Genomic DNA, 19,587 nt, shown 5'->3' on the forward strand with positions numbered 1-19,587 from the left:
CTGCAAAAACTCAAAATCTTACCAAGTATATTTGTCTTATTTCTAGTCAAAATATCTCATTACACTTAATATAAGACACAATCGCCTAACAAGTAACATTTCAGTGAGATATAGGGACTTGTTTTAAGACAATGCATCTTGAATATCTTGTTAAGTGAGAGAGTCTTGAAAACATCTTATTTTGAGTTGTATGTCAGCTGAAACAAGCTTTTTTGACATTCCATGAGGTTTTTTTAGCTGCTGTGTTATTTGTAAAAGATGAATCATCTTGTTTCAAGAATTAGACTTACTTGATTTAAGAAAATAAATCTGCTTTATTGGAAACCCTCAAGTTCAACAGATTTTGCCCAAAACTCATACATCATATTGTGACTTTCTGGAGTCTCTGCTGCTTGCCTGTCAATCTCACAGTGTTCACAAGACTCTATGGATTCCCAGAACGTTGAACTATTCCTTTAACCAAAATAGAATTCCAACAAAATTGAATAAAATATAAAAAATACAATGATGCACATAGAGGCAAAAGCAAAAACATCCAAAAGGCCAACAAAGTTTTCAATGTTGTTACATAAAAAACAATCTCCACATTTGAAAGGCTAAATAAACTGTATATATGACTTAAACAGTAAAATGTCATTGCTTAAATTATATTTAACAGCCACTCTATTTGAGCATTATTCAAAAGTATTCACTGAATACCATAATGGCCTTAATACACTGGAACCCCATGAACACATACATTAATAAATCAGTTCCTTATTAAAGTATCTCATACACACTGGCCTTATCTAAATGATTCAGTGGTGAGAGGAGAAAAAATAAAAGTACTATGAAATGCTCCCTAGAAAATCAAAGGGAGTGATGTTCATTGATGTCTGTGAGATCATACTTCATTGGAATGTACTTGCTATTATTGAAGGTCAAATAGTAGTATGGTGTATAATCAACAAGTTTTTCAGCATCCACAAAAATATTGGCTTGAGCTAGGTAGGGAACTTCTACCTCATAAGCTAAATAATGATCATTCCACTCGGTTATAGAGAGAGGTTGGCATTCAAAACAATACACTGACGAATTTACTATGTAGATGTTTTTCACAAGTCCAAACTCTGGAGTACTATTGATGACATTAGAAATAACCAAAGTTTTCTCACATGTATACTTATTTCCATGTTGCATAATCCACTTTACAGAAACTACATGTTGAACTTGCTCTATTCCTAAGAAGTCTTTCATCTTTCCTTCTACATAGTGAACATTTTTAACCTCAGAGACTGGGCCCATTTCAACTTCACTTGAAAAAATTGGATGTTTCTCATGCACATTCTGACTACATTCATATAGTTGATTGTGCTTCACAAGAGATTTACAAATATTCTTAAAACTACTTTTCAAAGCCCACTGCTTGAAAAAGCAATGCTTTGACTCAAAGCGCATACACATATGCCTCACCATAGGACCAAGTGCCTTAATCTGAGAAGGAAGATGCAGAAGGTAATGCTGTTTAGGTATGATATTTGTATCTGGAAACAGTTGTTTGAAATCTTTCAAATGTTGCTCTATTAAAAGCTTCAGCCTTGAAAGAGTTGGGAGAGCAATAATAGGTGAAAACAGAATTTTGACTATCTCTAACAACTTAAGCAGCATTTGTGTGTAATCATTTTCTTCAATTGTGTCAATGAGAAATGGCAGGATCTTTAACAAAACCAGCATCTGCCCAGCTGACTGTTTCAGTTTATTGTCATTTGATGACAGTGTATTGACAGATATGGGGCAAGGCTTATCCCTCGCATCCACAGGAGAATAAGGGAAACCAATAATTGCACAGTTGAATGTGTCTAGCTCCATATGCCCTGAAAGCACAAGATACTTTAAAACACATTTGATTTCATATGGGGCAACACCTTCAAGAATAACATGCATGATGTCTTGTGGGGTTTGATTGATTACATCAAATTGAGGAAATTCTGTTAATTTGCTTCTCCTGTTAATACCATATGTCGTTTTTAGATTTTCTTTCAGAAAGTCAGTGCTTGCCTTTTCAATGTCACTACATTGCCTGATATGACTTGCCATGGTCCTTTTAACAAACAAATCTTCATTAAATTGTTCCTGCATGTCTTCAAAGTTGCATTCGCAGTGTCTGCATTTACTGTAGGCAAACCCTACTCCTTCCTTAAATCCAGCCACTTCATGCTGAGCTAGAGTGTCTCCACACACAGACATAAGCGCCCCACAAATTGTCTTCTCACCATTTGCAGTGACAACTTTAACACCATCATACAGCTCAATTAAGTCACGGTTAATCCTCTCAAATATCTTATCAATACCACAATCGGAAAGATCTTTTGATTTTACCATGGCAAGCAGACGAATGGCAGCAAGTCTAGATCTGTATTTAGGTTTGATGTTACCCAAGGTGTAATAAATCAATAACAACTTATTTTTGTTTGCCCGAGATCCAAGAGGATTGCATAATTCAATTTCGTCTGTATATAAAATTAACTGCAATGCTGTGGGAACTTTCAAAAACAGTGGGTGCGATTTAAAAATGTCTCCATCAACTAAATCATGAAAAAATCCATTTTTGCATGGCTGTGGCCCCTCTTCAATCACTGCAAGAATTCTTGGATGGAATAACAGCTGCTCCAAACTTTTCACCAATGGTATATAATAAAAGTAATGGTTTTTAATGGTAAGGACTCTGGAGTCTCCACTTTTCACATAACATACTGTATTTTTTGATATAATAAGCTCTGGTTCAATTGGTTGTAACAGTTCTTTGATTGTCTTATCCTGCAAATGAGTTGTAGCAATTTGACTGAAAGGGTCAGTAAACTGGTCAAATATTCCCATTGCATCACTCTTCAGCTGATCCAGATCCCCAGAATATGTCTCAATCATGTTACTCATTTGATGTTTTAGGTGCTGCAGTAATGCCGCCTGGTATTGCTGGACTCCACTGACCATCTGGTTAACAGCTCTCTGGAGAAGGGGGAAAACAACAAATATACAAATAAACAAACAAATGACAAACTAATGAGAGGAATATGAACAAGGCTATGCGACAGTTGGAATTGAGGTTGAATGGAATGTTAGTATATAATGCTATATGTCTGCTGATTCCTTAGGTGGTTTAAGTATTTGGTCTTCTCCACCAAATTCAAAATCTAGCCTAGTTTAATTTCTTTGGTCTTCACTGTTGTGAAACATCAGTAAAGACCAAAGAAATAAAAATGTATAGACTTCTAATTCTGTGCTTAAACTGACTACATCAACCATCCTAGGAATCAGCAAAACTATCATCTAATCATTCTATTCTAACATTCCATTCAGCTCAATTCCAACTGTTACAACATACTCACATATGCAGGCCTCATTATGCTCATTTCCACCTCTATATTTTTATTCTGGGACTCAACTATAGTAGTTTTGGATGATTGACAATTCCAAAAAAATCCTTATTTATCTTATGCTGGCCCTTTATGCAGCCCCTCAGTTCATCCTCTGTCTGAAACAAGTCGTTTTAGACAGAGCATTCTGGGAGTCTACTATGGTTACTACAGTTACTGTTCCTGCATGTGATGTAATAAGGGGAGCCAAATGTAAATGTCATGTTTGCATACACATTTACTGAAAGATGGAGCAGGAGAGAAAGAGAGGACTTTTTTTCTCATATTTTGAGGGTCTCTAGACACACCAGGGACACATAGTTCTGTTGAAGACGGGAAAAAGTGGATTTTGCATAGTATGACCCCTTTAAGTCATTTTTTACATTATAAGCTTATTGCTATTAAGCTTGCTACTAACAATGAAATACCATTCATTGGAAAACAATGGGATAAATTACCTGTGTCATTCGATGGGTTTCTCTGGCTTGAAGAAGAAATGCAGTTGCATGTTTGAAAAGGTCAACGTTCACACGACCCTCTCCACCTTCTTGAAATCCACTCTGAAACAGATTAACATCTCTATTAAAAAAGGGAAAATGTTGGCATTGGTAGCTAGCACCACCAGACAATCTGATACTAGTCTACCTGAATACCATAAATAATGACGTACCGTTTGAGTGACGATGCTTGAACCCACTTCAGCCTCTGAAGAATGTTGCTGCATTGCACAGACCTCAGCCACAAGGCTCACATTAGTTTGGTTGTTTGTGGCTGTCCTCTCACGTGTTCCTGGTGAGCCATGGCGAGTAGATCCTTCCTCCTCGGCACCTTCCACTTGGAGAAGATGATGCGCGTGCGTTCGCTTTACGTGATAGTAATAGGAGTTATACACCCTATACTCACTTAGACAGCCATCAATGCCACACACCACGCGAAAGTCAGGGCTGCGACTGTGCAAAGAGTTAATGTGACTCAATAGTTTTTTCAGAGTCAATGCCACAAAAATGTAGCATATGAAACAACGCCAAATCATCTTAGAAGAGCAAAGTTCAAAACGTTTAGACCGAGTGCAGCACGTTACATCCAGCTAGGGAGAAAATTATAACCTTTAAATGTGGGGGTAATTGGTGTAAGTTCTTATTTAGCTAGCTTGTATTTACAGAATAATTCATCTGCAATGCGCAACTATGTAGTTGAACTAAACACAATTGTTACATATATATATATATATATATATATATATATAATTCCTCATAAATTTGCCCATACATTTGGGACAGATGTGTGAAATAGCCTGATAACAGTCAAATCACCCGAAGAAGTAAGCCATCCCGCGTCTGGTGGGATTTGCACATGCGCAGTACTGATCACAGACTAGGAACGTGAGCCGAAGAAACCGCGCAGGAAAGCTACCTTTACCGAGACATTTGGATTAGTGTTTCATTGCAAGTAAGTTTTATCCAATATTTCATGTTTTTTTTTTTTTTTTTTTTTGTAGTCGCATACGTTTTTAAGTTATTCATGTTTCAATGTATATTTATTGTGTATACTGTTGCAGCCGAGGACGAACTAACGTTCGCTGAGTTAACTTGCAAGCCAAGACAGCTAACAGCATGGACGAACTGGATGACGCCGCGGTGTCGATTTTAAGAGGTAATGTAGTCAAATATTATTTGTAAACTTAGTTATTGTCATACATACGATATATATCATATATAAACGTAGATACCGCGTTCGACATTTGGCGCGCAGATACTTGTTTCAATTAAACCTAGTTACTGGGGGTGGGTATACTCAGTTCTATACTAAAACTACGGTTAATGCACTAAACTAGTTAGCACTAGCTAGCTATTCTGAATGAAGTGAAAACTTTTACTAGTTTCATGCAGTTTGGCTGTTCTAGGGCACTAATTCATCTTGCCATGTATGTCTTCCAATATGTCACAGCTGCAAACATCAGTGAGGAAATGATGAGCACCCTGTCTCGTGAAGACTTGCGGGATCTTTTCCCAGGCCCAGAAAACTTCTTACGGAGAAAAGCAGTCTGGTGTGCTTGTCATGGTGTTTCGGAGGAGGTCAGTTTCTCAGTGACACGGCATTAACTAGCAAAGTGGTTTTGGAACAGGCATGGTAACCTACAGGTGTGTTCAATTGTTACATCATGTTTAGATTTACATGTTTTGTTGATTTAGTTTATTCCTTTTCTGTTTGTTTAGTAATTATTTTTTAGGCTGTAACACCATAAGATAGTGACCAAACCTTCCCTTATTGATTTATTATATCACTAAAAGGAGAATATTAACACAAACCTTTATCAGTCAGTATTGTTATTATTTCCTTTCCTTGTATCCTCTAGCTGTAGTAGCCTAATGGTGTTCCTCTATAATTTTTTAGTTTTTAAAAAGCACCACTTCAGGGATATATTGCCAGAGTTGTGGTGGTAGACATGCCCAATTCCGGTCTAAACCATTCTCATTACATATACAGATCATTTTTGTGACTAAACGGATACAGATGTTGCTGTAGTCACTGAACTCTATTTGCTTTAGGTTTCTGTAATGGAACTGACTTGCATAATTCCTTTTTCATAAATCCAGATTTGTTATATCCTCCACCATATTTGATGTATTCCAGTCAATAACTGGTAGGCTCCATGAAGTGGAGCGTCATTGTAGTGCTACGTTCTTAATTACTAGAGTGCACAGAGGCTACTGGAAGTGCACATGCATGCACACAACAAACTCCTGCAATGCCCTTTTTATGTCTCATTTCCCATTACAGTAGGTTGTTATTGAGTGTTTCAGTGTTTATATAGCTTAACATTATTAAACTTAATATTACTTAATATTCTTGCAAATTTTGAATAGCCTCACCATTACCCTCAAATTTCACCGGCGGCGTGCACCATGACAATGCATGTCTGTCATAACAGCACACCATATAAACATGGTCGTGAATTTGGTGTGTGTGCATACTATTTTTCATGCTTTTGTGATGCTGCAGTTTTATGAGATTGTTCAACATGTATAAAATTGTTATGAACAATGATTTCTCTTTCAAGAAATAAATACTGATTTAGAGATTCATTGATAGGTATTCAGTTAGTTTATGCAAGAGATTTAACCTCCAAAATGAAACAGATTGCATAGTTGTGAAATGTTGTCAATGCTGCATTGCAATTTGTGGTAACACAGTAAAAATGAAATGTTGCTTTTACAAGTAGTTCATTATCTTTTATTTTACAGGAATCTGGCCGAGAAGACTCAAAATCAATGGGCAGTTCCACTCCTATTAATGAGTCACCCCCACCGCAGACATCCACTCCTGTGAAAAGATGTCCTGCAAAGTACACAACACCTGAAAAGGTTGTGAAGTTATCATTCCTAGAATATGTATTGCACACTGACACCGAACTAGAGCAAGTCCGAAAACAATACTTTGAGTTGGCGAAGAAAGGTGAAGAGCGCAACTGCCAAATGTCGAAGGACCTCAGATGCCGGCTCATCCGAAACACAATGACCAGTATGATCGCAATCCTGAGGGCAACGGGGGATGGAGACAGATACCCGTCAAAACCAGAAATTACAGCTATGGCAAAGAGAATAGTCCTGTACTACCCCATGCTGCAGGACCGAGACTTGAACAACAAGAATACCTGGGTAAGTGAAATGCAGCCAGTTGATGACCCAAGTGTTTCATATTGGCTTTTGTTAATAGCATTTGTTTGATATTTGAAACATTTATTTAAATTGTCTTGTCACAGGTTACTGTGTACTCACAGCTATACAAAAGATTGCAAAACGTGAGATCCCCCCAAAAGACCATTCCAGATGGGAGACATTCGAAGAGGCGCCGTCTTGAGCAGCCAGGTGACCCAGATGAATTTGATTCAAGTGACTCGACAATCATTCTAGATTGCTCCTCACAAGGGAGTAGCAATCAAGATTGCTCTTCACAAGGGAGTAGCACCCCAGACTCGGGCAGCAACGGAAGACGTGAGTTCCAACTTTGCATTTACAAATTTACCATGGTGTGGTGTTTATATTTCATTTACACTTCTGATGTTCACAAGTCTAATAAACCCACATTATTGGATCTTTAAAACAATATAAAATACTTATGGAACTAGTTCTTGATATGTCACATTTTCAACATTTTGTTTTCCTTGCTCTCATAAAATAAGATTTACCAAGTGTCAGTCAATGTGATATTGGCATATATGTGCATGGTACATGCATTCTTTTGTGACTTGTGTCAAAATAGAGACTAGACGCATTCAAACTAATTACTACTACTGCCTACTTCCTATAAGAATAACTCATTCATTCATCAATTAATGTCATGTATTCAGTTATGTATGTTTGTGTCTTTTAGCTAACAAACCCACAGACATTGACACTCCAGACACTGACAGTCCAGCAACTATGGCCAAGCACTATAGAACCCTACAGGCTTTGTGTAAAAAGAAAAATCCAAACCATGAGTCTGTCTCTCAGCTCCTGGATTTAGAATTTGCAGCCAGAAGAGCATTCATAGATTCCGATTCTGTTCGCGAGGAGGACAGATATGAGAAAATTCTAGAGGCGTATCCTTGTTTCAAGGACATTGGCCATGTAAGTCATTATTGACTGAGCATAATTCAGAACATGGTACCACACAGAACAATGTCTTATATACCAATTTCCTTCTCCTACCTAATGCAGTCAAATGTCTGTATTTGTATATTGGATAGGTGATGGGGGAGCTTCGACGCATTCTGGACAAGGATAACAGCCACTACATTGATGAACTGAGGGGAAGATGGGACAACTTCTGCCAGAAGGTGCAGTTTTTTGGTGTATGGAAAAAGATGCTGAAACCCCCAATGGGAATGGACAAAGGTAAGCAATGATGTTTTGATGTTATTAGTGGTCAGGGTGGACATTAGAGCATGTTAATTGTCAACGTGCTAGTGTCTTGTCTTCCTCCTTTTTCATCTGTAGTGTCTATCCCATCGTTTGTTTAATGTTTCTGTATTTTAAAGCATATCTGTTGTTGACCGTTGATCAGATTTGACCTTGTGTTATCTAAGTGTAAAAGTAATAAATATTTTCCTCAACAGTTGAACAGGCTCTCGGGATCCTACGTGTGCTACCATCACTGTTCCCCTCTTCATCTACTCCTCCTAAGAAGATACGAGATGCGAGTGAGGCTCTGGTGCATGTCCTCGAGGTGAGCTGTGTAAAATATTACAGAATAATTTAGACTGTCCAAAGTTATAGCTTAAGATGCTGGTTTTAATTGCTCCCAATGTATTTCCTAGTCACATATGTTCTAAGCCTTCAGAGATACCCCAGACATTTGTTTTTGGAAACAGGATTTTAAATGGTAAGATGTGTGTAGCTCTCAATATTACAGTATGTACAAAAATGGATGCACTACATGGTTAATAACAGGTTGTATAGAACTAGTGAAGACCTAACAAGACTAGCCTAGTATTGGCTAGCCCAACAAATCTAAATACATTTCTATAAATTCAAATACAGTGTGTTTAGCAATACAATTTTGTACAGCAGATCCACATACACATTTTGATATTCTTTATATGATTTCAGTGTTTTGGCAGGTTTAGATCGTTTGTGAACAGGAAATGCATTGGGGACAGTCAAAAGCAGCAACTTCAGCTGTAACTTTCTCAGTACTGCGCCTTTCGTCAAAATTTTGTTTTGGAAAGTTATTTGATTGTAAACAAACTTCTGAATGGCTTAAGTTGAAAAATACCGAAATGAATCATTTAAACAAAAGTGCTTTATCCTGATAGAAGGATGTCTGTGTTGTGTGTTTAAGGAAAACGAAGAACCCAATGCCTACTTGAAGAAGCGCCCTCTCTCCTGTCCAGTCCTGATTGTGAGTTCGTCCAACTGCCTCCTGGCTGTAGGAGATGTGCCGATAACTACATTCCCAAAAGACAAGGTTACAGAGGGTGCTTTATACCTTATGGCCTACTATTATGCCCTACACCTTACTTACCCCAAGTGTGTAGCCACTTTGCTTTCTGTCATACAAACGGAGGTCCTCTTGGACACAATCCATGAGCAAGACCTCACACCATCTTTCAAGAAGGGCATGGCCGACTGGAAAGCTTTTGTTGGCAAATAAAGCCATTGCCATTGATTCTTGTTTGGAATTTAGCCAAGGTAGCCCAATGTTAATGTTGCAATAATAAGCACTTTGTTGATGTATTGAGACACATTGTTCAGATGTTCTATGTTGCTATTTAACCAAGTTAGCCCAATGTTAATGTTAGCCCAAGACCTGTAATTTGAAAGTTACCATAATAAGCACTTTGTAAGTGTACTGAGGGTACACATGTCAGATGACTGTGTCTGACTTTAACCCACAATGTTACACATATTTGGCATGTTCTGTTTTTATTTTATTACAGTCCCATACACACTGTGAGCCAAAACATATTGACTGGTGCTCCAGTCATACACTGCTGTGAAGGTGTCTCCATGTAATGCACTAGACTGTCAGAAGTGTATGTTTACTCCTGCATTCCACAGAGGTAGAAAGAGGTAAAAAAAAATGTATGAAGAGAAAATAAAACATTTGTTTGTTTAATGCAATACTTGTTTTCATTGAAGTAGGTGATTGTCTTAAATCTAGAACCGTATCACTATTGTAGAGCTTGCAATAAGTGAAATACACTTGAATTGAAATGAAGAGGATGACCAGAATGATATGGCACTAATACGAGTAACAAATGCATAATGAGTATTTCCAGCTAACTTCAAGACATATTTTATCCTAAAATGCTTAAATATCACTTTCTAATCTTATTTTAAGTTGGTGATGGTCTTAAATCTAGAATGGTGTCACTTACCAATAAGTTAAATACACTTGAAATAAAGAGGATGACATGAACAGTGAAAAACAAAAAGCTAATTTTGAGGGACAAAATGCTACTTTTGAGCATTACAGGCTTATTATGAAATACAACACTTCCTAATACTAGTACAATATAGCTCAAAATGAGTTTTCCTAGATAATTTCAAGATCAGTTTTATCTCAAAAGTCCTAAATATCACATCTTATTTCAAGAAATCTTGACAAGCCAATTTTCACTTGTTCCATTGGCAGATTTTTTTACTTATTACAAGCAAAAAACATCTTGTATTCATTATTTTTTTACTTGTTTTTGAAATGGCCTTTTTTCCAGTGCAAGTATGGCGACTACAGCGGAGGTTTGGCATCATGACCAATTAGATTTGATGTGACTGATAACCAACCTGCGCCCTAGTTGCCTTTCTAGATTTTGTTGATGAATCATCATGTCATCTTTAGCTCATCTACTTTTACTGTGGCTTTATGAGGTTTTTCTGGCCTTGTTGGAGCTTGAGAACCCAGAGTCACTATTCACTATCATTACATGGCTAAAAGGTGTGTAAAGACTTTTCTTTTCCCTCTGCATTCCACTAAAAAAAAAAATGAAAGTCATACTTGTTTCAAGAGGCATTTGTGGTGAGTAAATATTGACATCATTTTCATTTGTTTAATCCTACCTCTAAATTCAGAGAGCATTTATTGAATCATAAGGATGCGGTTCCAGGCCTACTATTTCCATAGCCCTAAAATCATAGAGCACTTATAGGTAGATATGAATGTTGTTCCTGAACACACATAGGGTTTTAATCCAGGAACATGTCCTGCTTGTGTAAATGACATTAAGCAGGCCTGAGTAATTGTTTACAGAGGTTTGAGTTCAGGTGATCAATGTCTTCAAGGTGACTCAGCGTTTGACGTAATGTCCTCAGGAATCGAGAGCACACAAGCTGTGCTATAAATGGAAATGGTTTTACCTTTGAGGAGCAGCGAAAGATTTATGCCAGCCCTGTGAAGATACAGTGGGCTTCACTCACATCTCATCACACACAGACAGCCATTATCCATCACAGACCTCCGTCCTTGGTCTGGAGCTCTATTAGCATTTGGTCGTATGTGGCTGCAAGGAGGGCTAGAGTCATAGTTTTCAGTGTAAGAACATTTCTCCATCACCATAAATAGAGATAACACTCCATTTCTGGAAACCTGCTATTTAGTTGAATTTCATATTTAAACTTTAATGATTAAAAGGTAGACTACATGTCATGAAAAAACATATGTAAATTCTTTGCATTCACCATAAAACTGTATTCAGCAACCTTGCCTGCCCTTATGAACAATTCAGTATGTAAATACAGTACACAGAGGTGAGGCAGTCATAACAGAGGTAATTTACGTGTAGAAGTCACAGGGGCCGTGTACACTGAATGTACTTTTGAATTTCGGCATGGTTTTTCTATTATTTTTATGTAAACATGCTAGATGAATGTCTTTGGCTGTATTGCTGTTTGTTCAGCGTCTCGCTCAGGAGCGCCACATTTTTTAGAAGCAGTGAGAAAGTTAACAAATAAAATTAAACCTTTTAAAATGCATCTTTAGTCTGAATGCATTCAGTCTTCTTAGTTACAGTAGCAAAAACAGCCTGTTTAATTCTAAGGGTCAAAGAAGGATGTTGTGTAAAATCAAATTACATCTATTGTTAGTGCCAAAAAACTTGCAAATCACAAATTGACTAGAGGAAAAACCTGAGAATATGACCTGAGGTCTGAAGATGTAGAGTGAACCTGAACGGTCAATACTACAAAATGTGAAAAAGCAAAGGAAAACAGACTAAACTGAGGAAAACAAACCAACAAGTCGTTGTGAGGGATCAGATTTAGAATTAGAAGTGATTGGTCCTGCCTAGCCTGAGTTTACAACTTTGTTCACTGACCATGGAGAGAATAGATGGCTCATGTGGTTTTCTACCATGTTTGATCAAGGTAGATTTCAGTTTTCCCATCCATGCTGTAACTGTTAGTTTGTGTTCCTCTGTAGGGCTTTTCACACTGCGCTCAACCTCAGGTTATCGTCTTTTTAAACCTCATTTTTAACCACGGGTAAAGCAACATTTCGCACATCTTTTGAAAGGGGGTTAGCCTCGCATTGTGTTGACAAAAACAATGCAGTGTTAGAGTGTTACAGAAAGTTGTTTAGCAACACAAAACCAAACATATAGTGTCCCAGTGCTTATCTCATTTATTATCCATGCGCTTTGTGCAGTCGCAAAAACGCCCACACGCTGTTTACATTCTCCATCTGAGTTCAAACTTAAAAATGTCAAACAGTAATGGTAAATACGATAACTGCTGTAATGAAGAGACAGCTATTCCAATCCTTTTGAGTGTGTTTTTCATGGTATGTTTCATAAGACACAAGACAAACAGAGCTGATATGCTTGGCAACATTTCCTCAAGGGACAGTTCAGACCGTACGCGTACTTGCGCTAAAACAGGTAGATTCAGCGCAACACAAAAAAATAAAAAGAATGCCAGTGTCTCGAGACACGATTTAAAACATTTTATTTTATTATTTGCATTCAGCAGTTTTTTTCCCTGCTGCCTGTGACCCTATCAGAAAAGATGTGCAACAGTTTTTGGGTTGTGAACCACTAAACTTAATGTCTTGTCTTTTCAACACTGTATCGGAATTCCACAATTCTGTGTTGCCCTTCCCGCACTCTCCCAGCGCTGGGATTAAGATCAGCGGTACATTCAGAGTGCAGTGTGTAGTACTCTGGCTTCTGGCTCTGCATAAATCAAAGAACCGACTTAATATTTAATTATGCTCCAGGTATTTCTGCGTATGTTCGTCATCACACTCTCATCTCTCTCTCTCTCTCTCTCTCTCTCTCTCTCTCTCTCTCTCTCTCTCTCTCTCTCTCTCTCTCTGTCTGTTCTTTAGAAGCTTAGAGAAGCAGTCTGCCTTAGTAAGGGTTTGCCTGAACAAATAATCACATGCAATCACTCAAACAGCAGTGTGGTCTCACCACTTAACAGAGTCAAGTAGTGAATTTCATCAAACAAAAGAGGAGATTAACTAAATTCAACGTCACTGGATATGAACAGGTGTGGAATGTCATCAGAGCCATGGCGCAAGAGTTGCCGCATATATGGAGCCATGGTGTTCAGACAAATTATGCAGGTTTGAGTCTGGCCTGCATCGTGTCCTTGTCTCATCTCACCTCCTTCACTCATTTTGTCCAATCAAAGAGTCACAAAATCTTTCTTATATGGAAGAGAAACTGATCCACAATTTCCTTGTAGATTAGACTAGTCACATAACCAGTGGCCAACATTGCAACATGTCAGTGCTTTTAGGTGTATTTATAATTGGTCACTTCTGGTGGTTTTACTGATCCGATCATGAGCATTTGAGACAGATAGCAATCAATTATTCTGAAGCTGGTTTGACACTTATAAAACGTGACTCAGCCCAGTGTAAAAACATCAATTTGTTCAGGTCAACAACTTGTAACTCCTCCCAAATGGAACTGTTTAAGCATACAGAAGTTTAGGAGCCCAAAAACGACCAAGAACATTCGGTAAATAACATCTGAACAACAATAATAGTTTCAATTTATACTGTTTTTGCAAAGACGCATTTATGTGGCCAAGTGTAAATGGAATGTGCTTTGCTAATTGGATGGCATTTGGTCAATCAAGGCGCATGAAGTGCTGGAGTGTAAATAGCCCCTTAAATAGGAGAAAAGGTCAAGTGCCACTGTCATGTGTTTCTTTGCCCAAGACAGATGAAAAGTAAACAGCTGTTAAATGTTTCTGTAAGTCAGATTTATGTAGAACATATGTAAAAGAGGTTGGGTATTCTCTGATTAGATCAAACTCACTCTCTCTCTCTTTGTCTCTCATATACTCTAGTCTCGTGGGTTTTCCTTTGTATAATTTTCTAGCTAAGTGGTGCATACAAAATAAGGGTCAAGAGTCTGATGTGTCTCCTCCACAAAAAGAAGAGGAGATGGGGAGGAGAACATTAAAAGAAAATGAGGTTTGCACTGCAATGGGTAAGGTGAAACCCAGCCGTTTCCTTTTAATTTGGCTTCCCCCCAGCATTGACTCTCAAACTTAAAATCGCACTGCATTACTGCTGATGGAGAAACGTGGTTGGAAGTTTTTAGATTATTGATCTGTTCAGATAATTGAGAAATGATTTGGTGTGTGTGTGTATGTGAGAGAGAGAGAGAGAGCTTTTATTCATGTGCGTGTGTTAAGTTCAAAGTACAACACTGACTCTATATAGCTTATATTGTTCTTGGTGTGTGATAAAGGCACCTCTCTAACATACTGCCACAATCTCCGTGACCTTTGCTGCCTTCAGGGATAGTGCAATGTGTTTCCCGTCAGTATGTTCCAGCAGTGCATGAATGACTATTTGACTGCTCTTAATAACATTTGAGGATGGTTCTTAATGACATTGCAGAATGGTTTCTCACTCCACTGAGCTGTACAGTGCATCAGTCCTAAATTGGACATGAGCTGAAACCTATAGAAATTGGAGTGGGTACTCTGCCACAAATTTTCAATATCCATAGTTAAATCAGCCCTTTACAAATAGCTCTTGTCTGTATTTTTCCATGTTGAAAGAAAAATGAAGGTTAAAGGGATGTGTGAGAAATGATGCATTCCTCACCAGCCCTAAAGAGCATTTGAATTGTTTTAATCTCTACAATATTGCAATAATCTACTTCATTGAGCTTAAATGTAGGTGTTCTTAAGAGACACTAAAGAGAGATTGAGACAAGAGTGGAGAGAAAAGATCTTTCAAATGTTTTCTTGGTTTAAATCATGATAGTCATTTTACGTTCTTTAAATGTTAAATTAATTCAGGTAGATAAATAATTGTATATTTACATTTCTGCATTAGGCATATGCTTTTATCGAAAACTAATTACAATGCAGTTCATGCATTCCCTGAGAATCAAACCCATAACACTGGTATTTTCATAGCCATATGCTACTATTTGAGCTACATAGATAAAGAAATGTGGTGATCAATCGGACCAGATGACATTCCAGGAGCCAGTTTATGGCAGAGCCCCTCCCTAACTAAGGCAAAGAAGAGTGACTCCATTTTGATTGAATCATGGCCTGACCAACACAAACAAATGCCAAGCCCAGCCATCAAATAAGCTGCTCAACAACTACCAGATACTTCAGAAATTAAGACCCCGGATCTACCAACACATTGGAAAAGATTTCTCATTGGTCCATGAGTGGTTTCTTTGCAACCTCTCAAACCCCCTATCCTTAGGTTTGCCCTAAGACCAGTGGTGAGAAGGACCATAAAAATTCTTCAAGACTTCTCAAAGCAGCATTAAATTACCATGTGGTAAAAGCTGAAACAAAGCCACAAAAACAAATCTTTACACACACATTTTTACTCCTAACATGGACACCAACTGCAACACATCCACTCCATGTTTGTTCACAGAATTGTTTATGTAAATTGCAGTTGTTCAATTAGCACAATAGTTCAAACAAACTGAACTATGGTGGTATAAATTAATTAATGTGTAATATGTAGTCTTTCAATATCATGTTTGGTCTCTATATCTTCGGAAAAATGCCAAGACTATTTTTGAAGAGATTTGGAAAATAAACAATGCATAGATGAAACTTTAAAGACACTGTTCTAACTATGTACTTTAAAATATGTAAATGTTCCACACACTGTGTGGGCCCCCTCCGATGTCAGCAGCCAATCATAACCCTGAACAAGAAGCTCCAAACTGAAATCTCCTCCTCATCAGGAAGGTATAAAACTATCCTCCAGATGACCACAACTTTGTCCTGAGTCCCTGTCCAGAGGGTCTTAACAGTATACACTTCTATAACATTTCTCTATTCTGAGTTCCTGGCTGTTTGGGAGCAATAACAGAATAATAATCAACATTCTGAATCTCTGGCCTGAGTGGTAGGAGATGTAACAGAATACAAACCATCCAACATGGTAAGTCTCCTCTTCACAGAAAGAGAGGATAACGAATTACCCAACGTTCTCAGTGTCCATCCGAGGGACAGTAAAAGATCGACTAAGTACCAAGTCTCATTACAAGAGGCTATTGCAATGCCATGTTTGGAATCCCTAAACCAGGGAGATAACTACAGCGACAAGGTTTAGCTCTGGCGAGCAAGCCTTCTCTGCATGTTTTGTGCATCTGCGTGTTCCAGATGATGAATCTTGCACTGACATAAGGACTGTATATCTGCGTGTTCCAGATTGCAAGAACCCTCTCGGTGCCTCCAGGAGATCAGCATTCCTCAGCTCCTTCGTGTCCAAGACCATTGAAATGAAATCCAGCTCCTTCCCCACTGTACCGTGGCCCTGAGCCCCATTGGAAGACGTTGCTATCACCAAACTCATCAACCGATCAAGAAGAACATACAGGTGCATCTCAATAAATTAGAATGTTGTGAAAAAGTTCATTTATTTCAGTAATTCAACTCAAATTGTGAAACTCGTGTATTAAATAAATTCAATGCACACAGACTGAAGTAGTTTAAGTCTTTGGTTCTTTTAATTGTGATGATTTTGGCTCACATTTAACAAAAACCCACCAATTCACTATCTCAAAAAATTAGAATATGGTGACATGCCAATCAGCTAATCAGCTCAAAACACCTGCAAAGGTTTCGTGAGCCTTCAAAATGGTCTCTCAGTTTGGTTCACTAGGCTACACAATCATGGGGAAGACTGCTGATCTGACAGTTGTCCAGAAGACAATCATTGACACCCTTCACAAGGAGGGTAAGCCACAAACATTCATTGCCAAAGAAGCTGGCTGTTCACAGAGTGTTGTATCCAAGCATGTTAACAGAAAGTTGAGTGGAAGGAAAAAGTGTGGAAGAAAAAGATGCACAACCAACCGAGAGAACCGCAGCCTAATGATTGTCAAGCAAAATCGATTCAAGAATTTGGGTGAACTTCACAAGGAATGGACTGAGGCTGGGGTCAAGGCATCAAGAGCCACCACACACAGACATGTCAAGGAATTTGGCTACAGTTGTCGTATTCCTCTTGTTAAGCCACTCCTGAACCACAGACAACGTCAGAGGCGTCTTACCTGGGCTAAGGAGAAGAAGAACTGGACTGTTGCCCAGTGTTCCAAAGTCCTCTTTTCAGATGAGAGCAAGTTTTGTATTTCATTTGGAAACCAAGGTCCTAGAGTCTGGAGGAAGGGTGGAGAAGCTCATAGCCCAAGTTGCTTGAAGTCCAGTGTTAAGTTTCCACAGTCTGTGATGATTTGGGGTGCAATGTCATCTGCTGGTGTTGGTCCATTGTGTTTTTTGAAAACCAAAGTCACTGCACCCATTTACCAAGAAATTATGGAGCACTTCATGCTTCCTTCTGCTGACCAGCTTTTTAAAGATGCTGATTTCATTTTCCAGCAGGATTTGGCACCTGCCCACACTGCCAAAAGCACCAAAAGTTGGTTAAATGACCATGGTGTTGGTGTGCTTGACTGGCCAGCAAACTCACCAGACCTGAACCCCATAGAGAATCTATGGGGTATTGTCAAGAGGAAAATGAGAAACAAGAGACCAAAAAATGCAGATGAGCTGAAGGCCACTGTCAAAGAAACCTGGGCTTCCATACCACCTCAGCAGTGCCACAAACTGATCACCTCCATGCCACGCCGAATTGAGGCAGTAATTAAAGCAAAAGGAGCCCCTACCAAGTATTGAGTACATATACAGTAAATGAACATACTTTCCAGAAGGCCAACAATTCACTAAAAATGTTTTTTTTATTGGTCTTATGATGTATTCTAATTTTCTGAGATAGTGAATTGGTGGGTTTTTGTTAAATGTGAGCCAAAATCATCACAATTAAAAGAACCAAAGACTTAAACTACTTCAGTCTGTGTGCACTGAATTTATTTAATACACCAGTTTCACAATTTGAGTTGAATTACTGAAATAAATGAACTTTTCCACGACATTCTAATTTATTGAGATGCACCTGTAAATATCACTACTAAACCTCTTTCCAGGGATCTTGGGATTAGTGTATACTATCAGTTTATGATTATCTAATGTTCCTTAGATTGCATAACCTATGTATATATATGCTATGTCTAGCAAATAATCTTTGATTATTTGTTTAATTTTGAATATTTAAGGTTTTCACCTTATTAATTATCAGAGAAACAGCAATTTATTTTTCATAAGGTAATAGTCATACTTTGCCATTGCTTCATCCAATTCAACCACTTGCATCTTTCCATACTATACACATTTATTTCCTGTTAATTTATGTTATCTTTTAGCATATTAGTACCATTTTGTAGTTTTTGTTTGTTATTCTTGTTTATCTTTTTGTAAATAAAACTCATTTTATTTCAACGGTGTGTTCCTTGTATTGATGATACAAAAGAGCTCCAAAGGGTTAGTTAGCTCTAAGGTGAAACTCCTTAGCTGGTGCCCCGAGGATGGAGGGAGGGGCCGTCTGATATTAATAATCACAAACACATACACCTTAAATGAAGCGTATTCAAAAATCACCACATACTTTGGTGTCTTGTGTGAGGCCCAGTTCATTTCAGTTGTTGCCAGGGTAATTCTCACTACAGATAAATGATCATAGGATAGACATTTTGACCTTTTTAGATTAACAGATTATCATCTTTAGAGATGCCCACTGGTCAGTTTGGAATCATACATCATCTTCTTGGATTTTGGAAATTGCGAAAGATTGTCGAAGATGTGGCCTAGCTGTGGTGCTCATGCAGGCAATGTGAGTTTGAATCTGACTGGCATAATTTCCCAATTCCACCTCTTCTAACAGGGTGGTTTGAGTGTCTCAGAAACTGCTAACCTCGTGGGATTTTCATGCACATTTTCTAGAGTTCACAGAGAATGGTGCAAAAAAAAGAAGAAGAAATTGGCAGTTTAGTGGTAACTGAAAAAACCATCCATTACAACAGTACCATCTCAGTGCCAAGTTTACATACACTAATGTTGAAGTCATTAAAACTATTTTTTTTAAACACTCAACAGATTTAATATTAGCAAACTATAGTTGACATCTACTTTGTGCATGACATGAATACATTTTCCAAAAATTGTTTTCAGACAGATTGTTTCACTTTTAATTGACTATATCACAATTCCAGTGGGTATTGAAGGTAGGCCTTAAAATACATCCACAGGTACACCTCCAATTCAGTACACCTCCTATCTGAAGCTAACTGGCTAATTGTCTAAAGCAGGGGTGTCAAACTCAGTTCCTGGAGGGCCGCAGCCCTGCAGAGTTTAGTTCCAGTCCTGCTCCA

The 19,587-nt window shown here is 38.1% G+C and overlaps 2 protein-coding genes across 4 annotated transcripts in view; one reads left to right on the forward strand and one right to left on the reverse strand.

Annotated features, from left to right (window-relative positions):
- Positions 1–19,587, forward strand: part of LOC127415903 (NBAS subunit of NRZ tethering complex) — a 243,396-nt gene that overhangs the window by 180,948 nt on the left and 42,861 nt on the right. The window contains exons 49-50 of one of the 2 annotated variants that reach the window (XR_007893017.1): positions 4,951–5,045; positions 5,340–6,613. The exons of the other annotated variant lie outside the window; for it this stretch is intronic. The gene's annotated coding sequence lies outside the window, so the exon portion shown is untranslated. Of the gene's footprint in view, positions 1–4,950; positions 5,046–5,339; positions 6,614–19,587 lie in introns of those variants that run through there. 2 annotated transcript variants of the gene reach the window in all.
- Positions 318–4,585, reverse strand: LOC127415904 (uncharacterized). Of its 2 annotated transcripts, XM_051654910.1 has the most exons (3): positions 4,063–4,585; positions 3,851–3,952; positions 318–2,985 (listed from the first exon to the last, which is right to left on the reverse strand). In XM_051654910.1, the coding sequence occupies exons 1-3, from the start codon at positions 4,423–4,425 to the stop codon at positions 850–852; spliced, it is 2,601 nt and encodes an 866-aa protein (XP_051510870.1). In that variant the 5' UTR covers positions 4,426–4,585; the 3' UTR covers positions 318–849. The 2 variants fall into 2 exon arrangements, with proteins under 2 accessions (XP_051510870.1, XP_051510871.1); XM_051654911.1 differs by lacking the exon at positions 318–2,985 and having other exon boundaries at positions 3,012–3,952.

Source organism: Myxocyprinus asiaticus, chromosome 25 (assembly GCF_019703515.2).
Source record: "Myxocyprinus asiaticus isolate MX2 ecotype Aquarium Trade chromosome 25, UBuf_Myxa_2, whole genome shotgun sequence".
Taxonomy (NCBI): Eukaryota; Metazoa; Chordata; class Actinopteri; order Cypriniformes; family Catostomidae; genus Myxocyprinus; species Myxocyprinus asiaticus.

Bases quoted from the DNA above. Each gene is read 5' to 3' on its own strand.
- LOC127415904 (XM_051654910.1), bottom strand. From the start codon at position 4,425: ATGATTTGGCGTTGTTTCATATGCTACATTTTTGTGGCATTGACTCTG. The intron at 3,953-4,062 runs GTACGTCATTAT...AATCTGTTTCAG, and splicing joins CAAGCATCGTCACTCAAACG to AGTGGATTTCAAGAAGGTGG. The intron at 2,986-3,850 runs GTAATTTATCCC...CCCCTTCTCCAG, and splicing joins AAACCCATCGAATGACACAG to AGAGCTGTTAACCAGATGGT.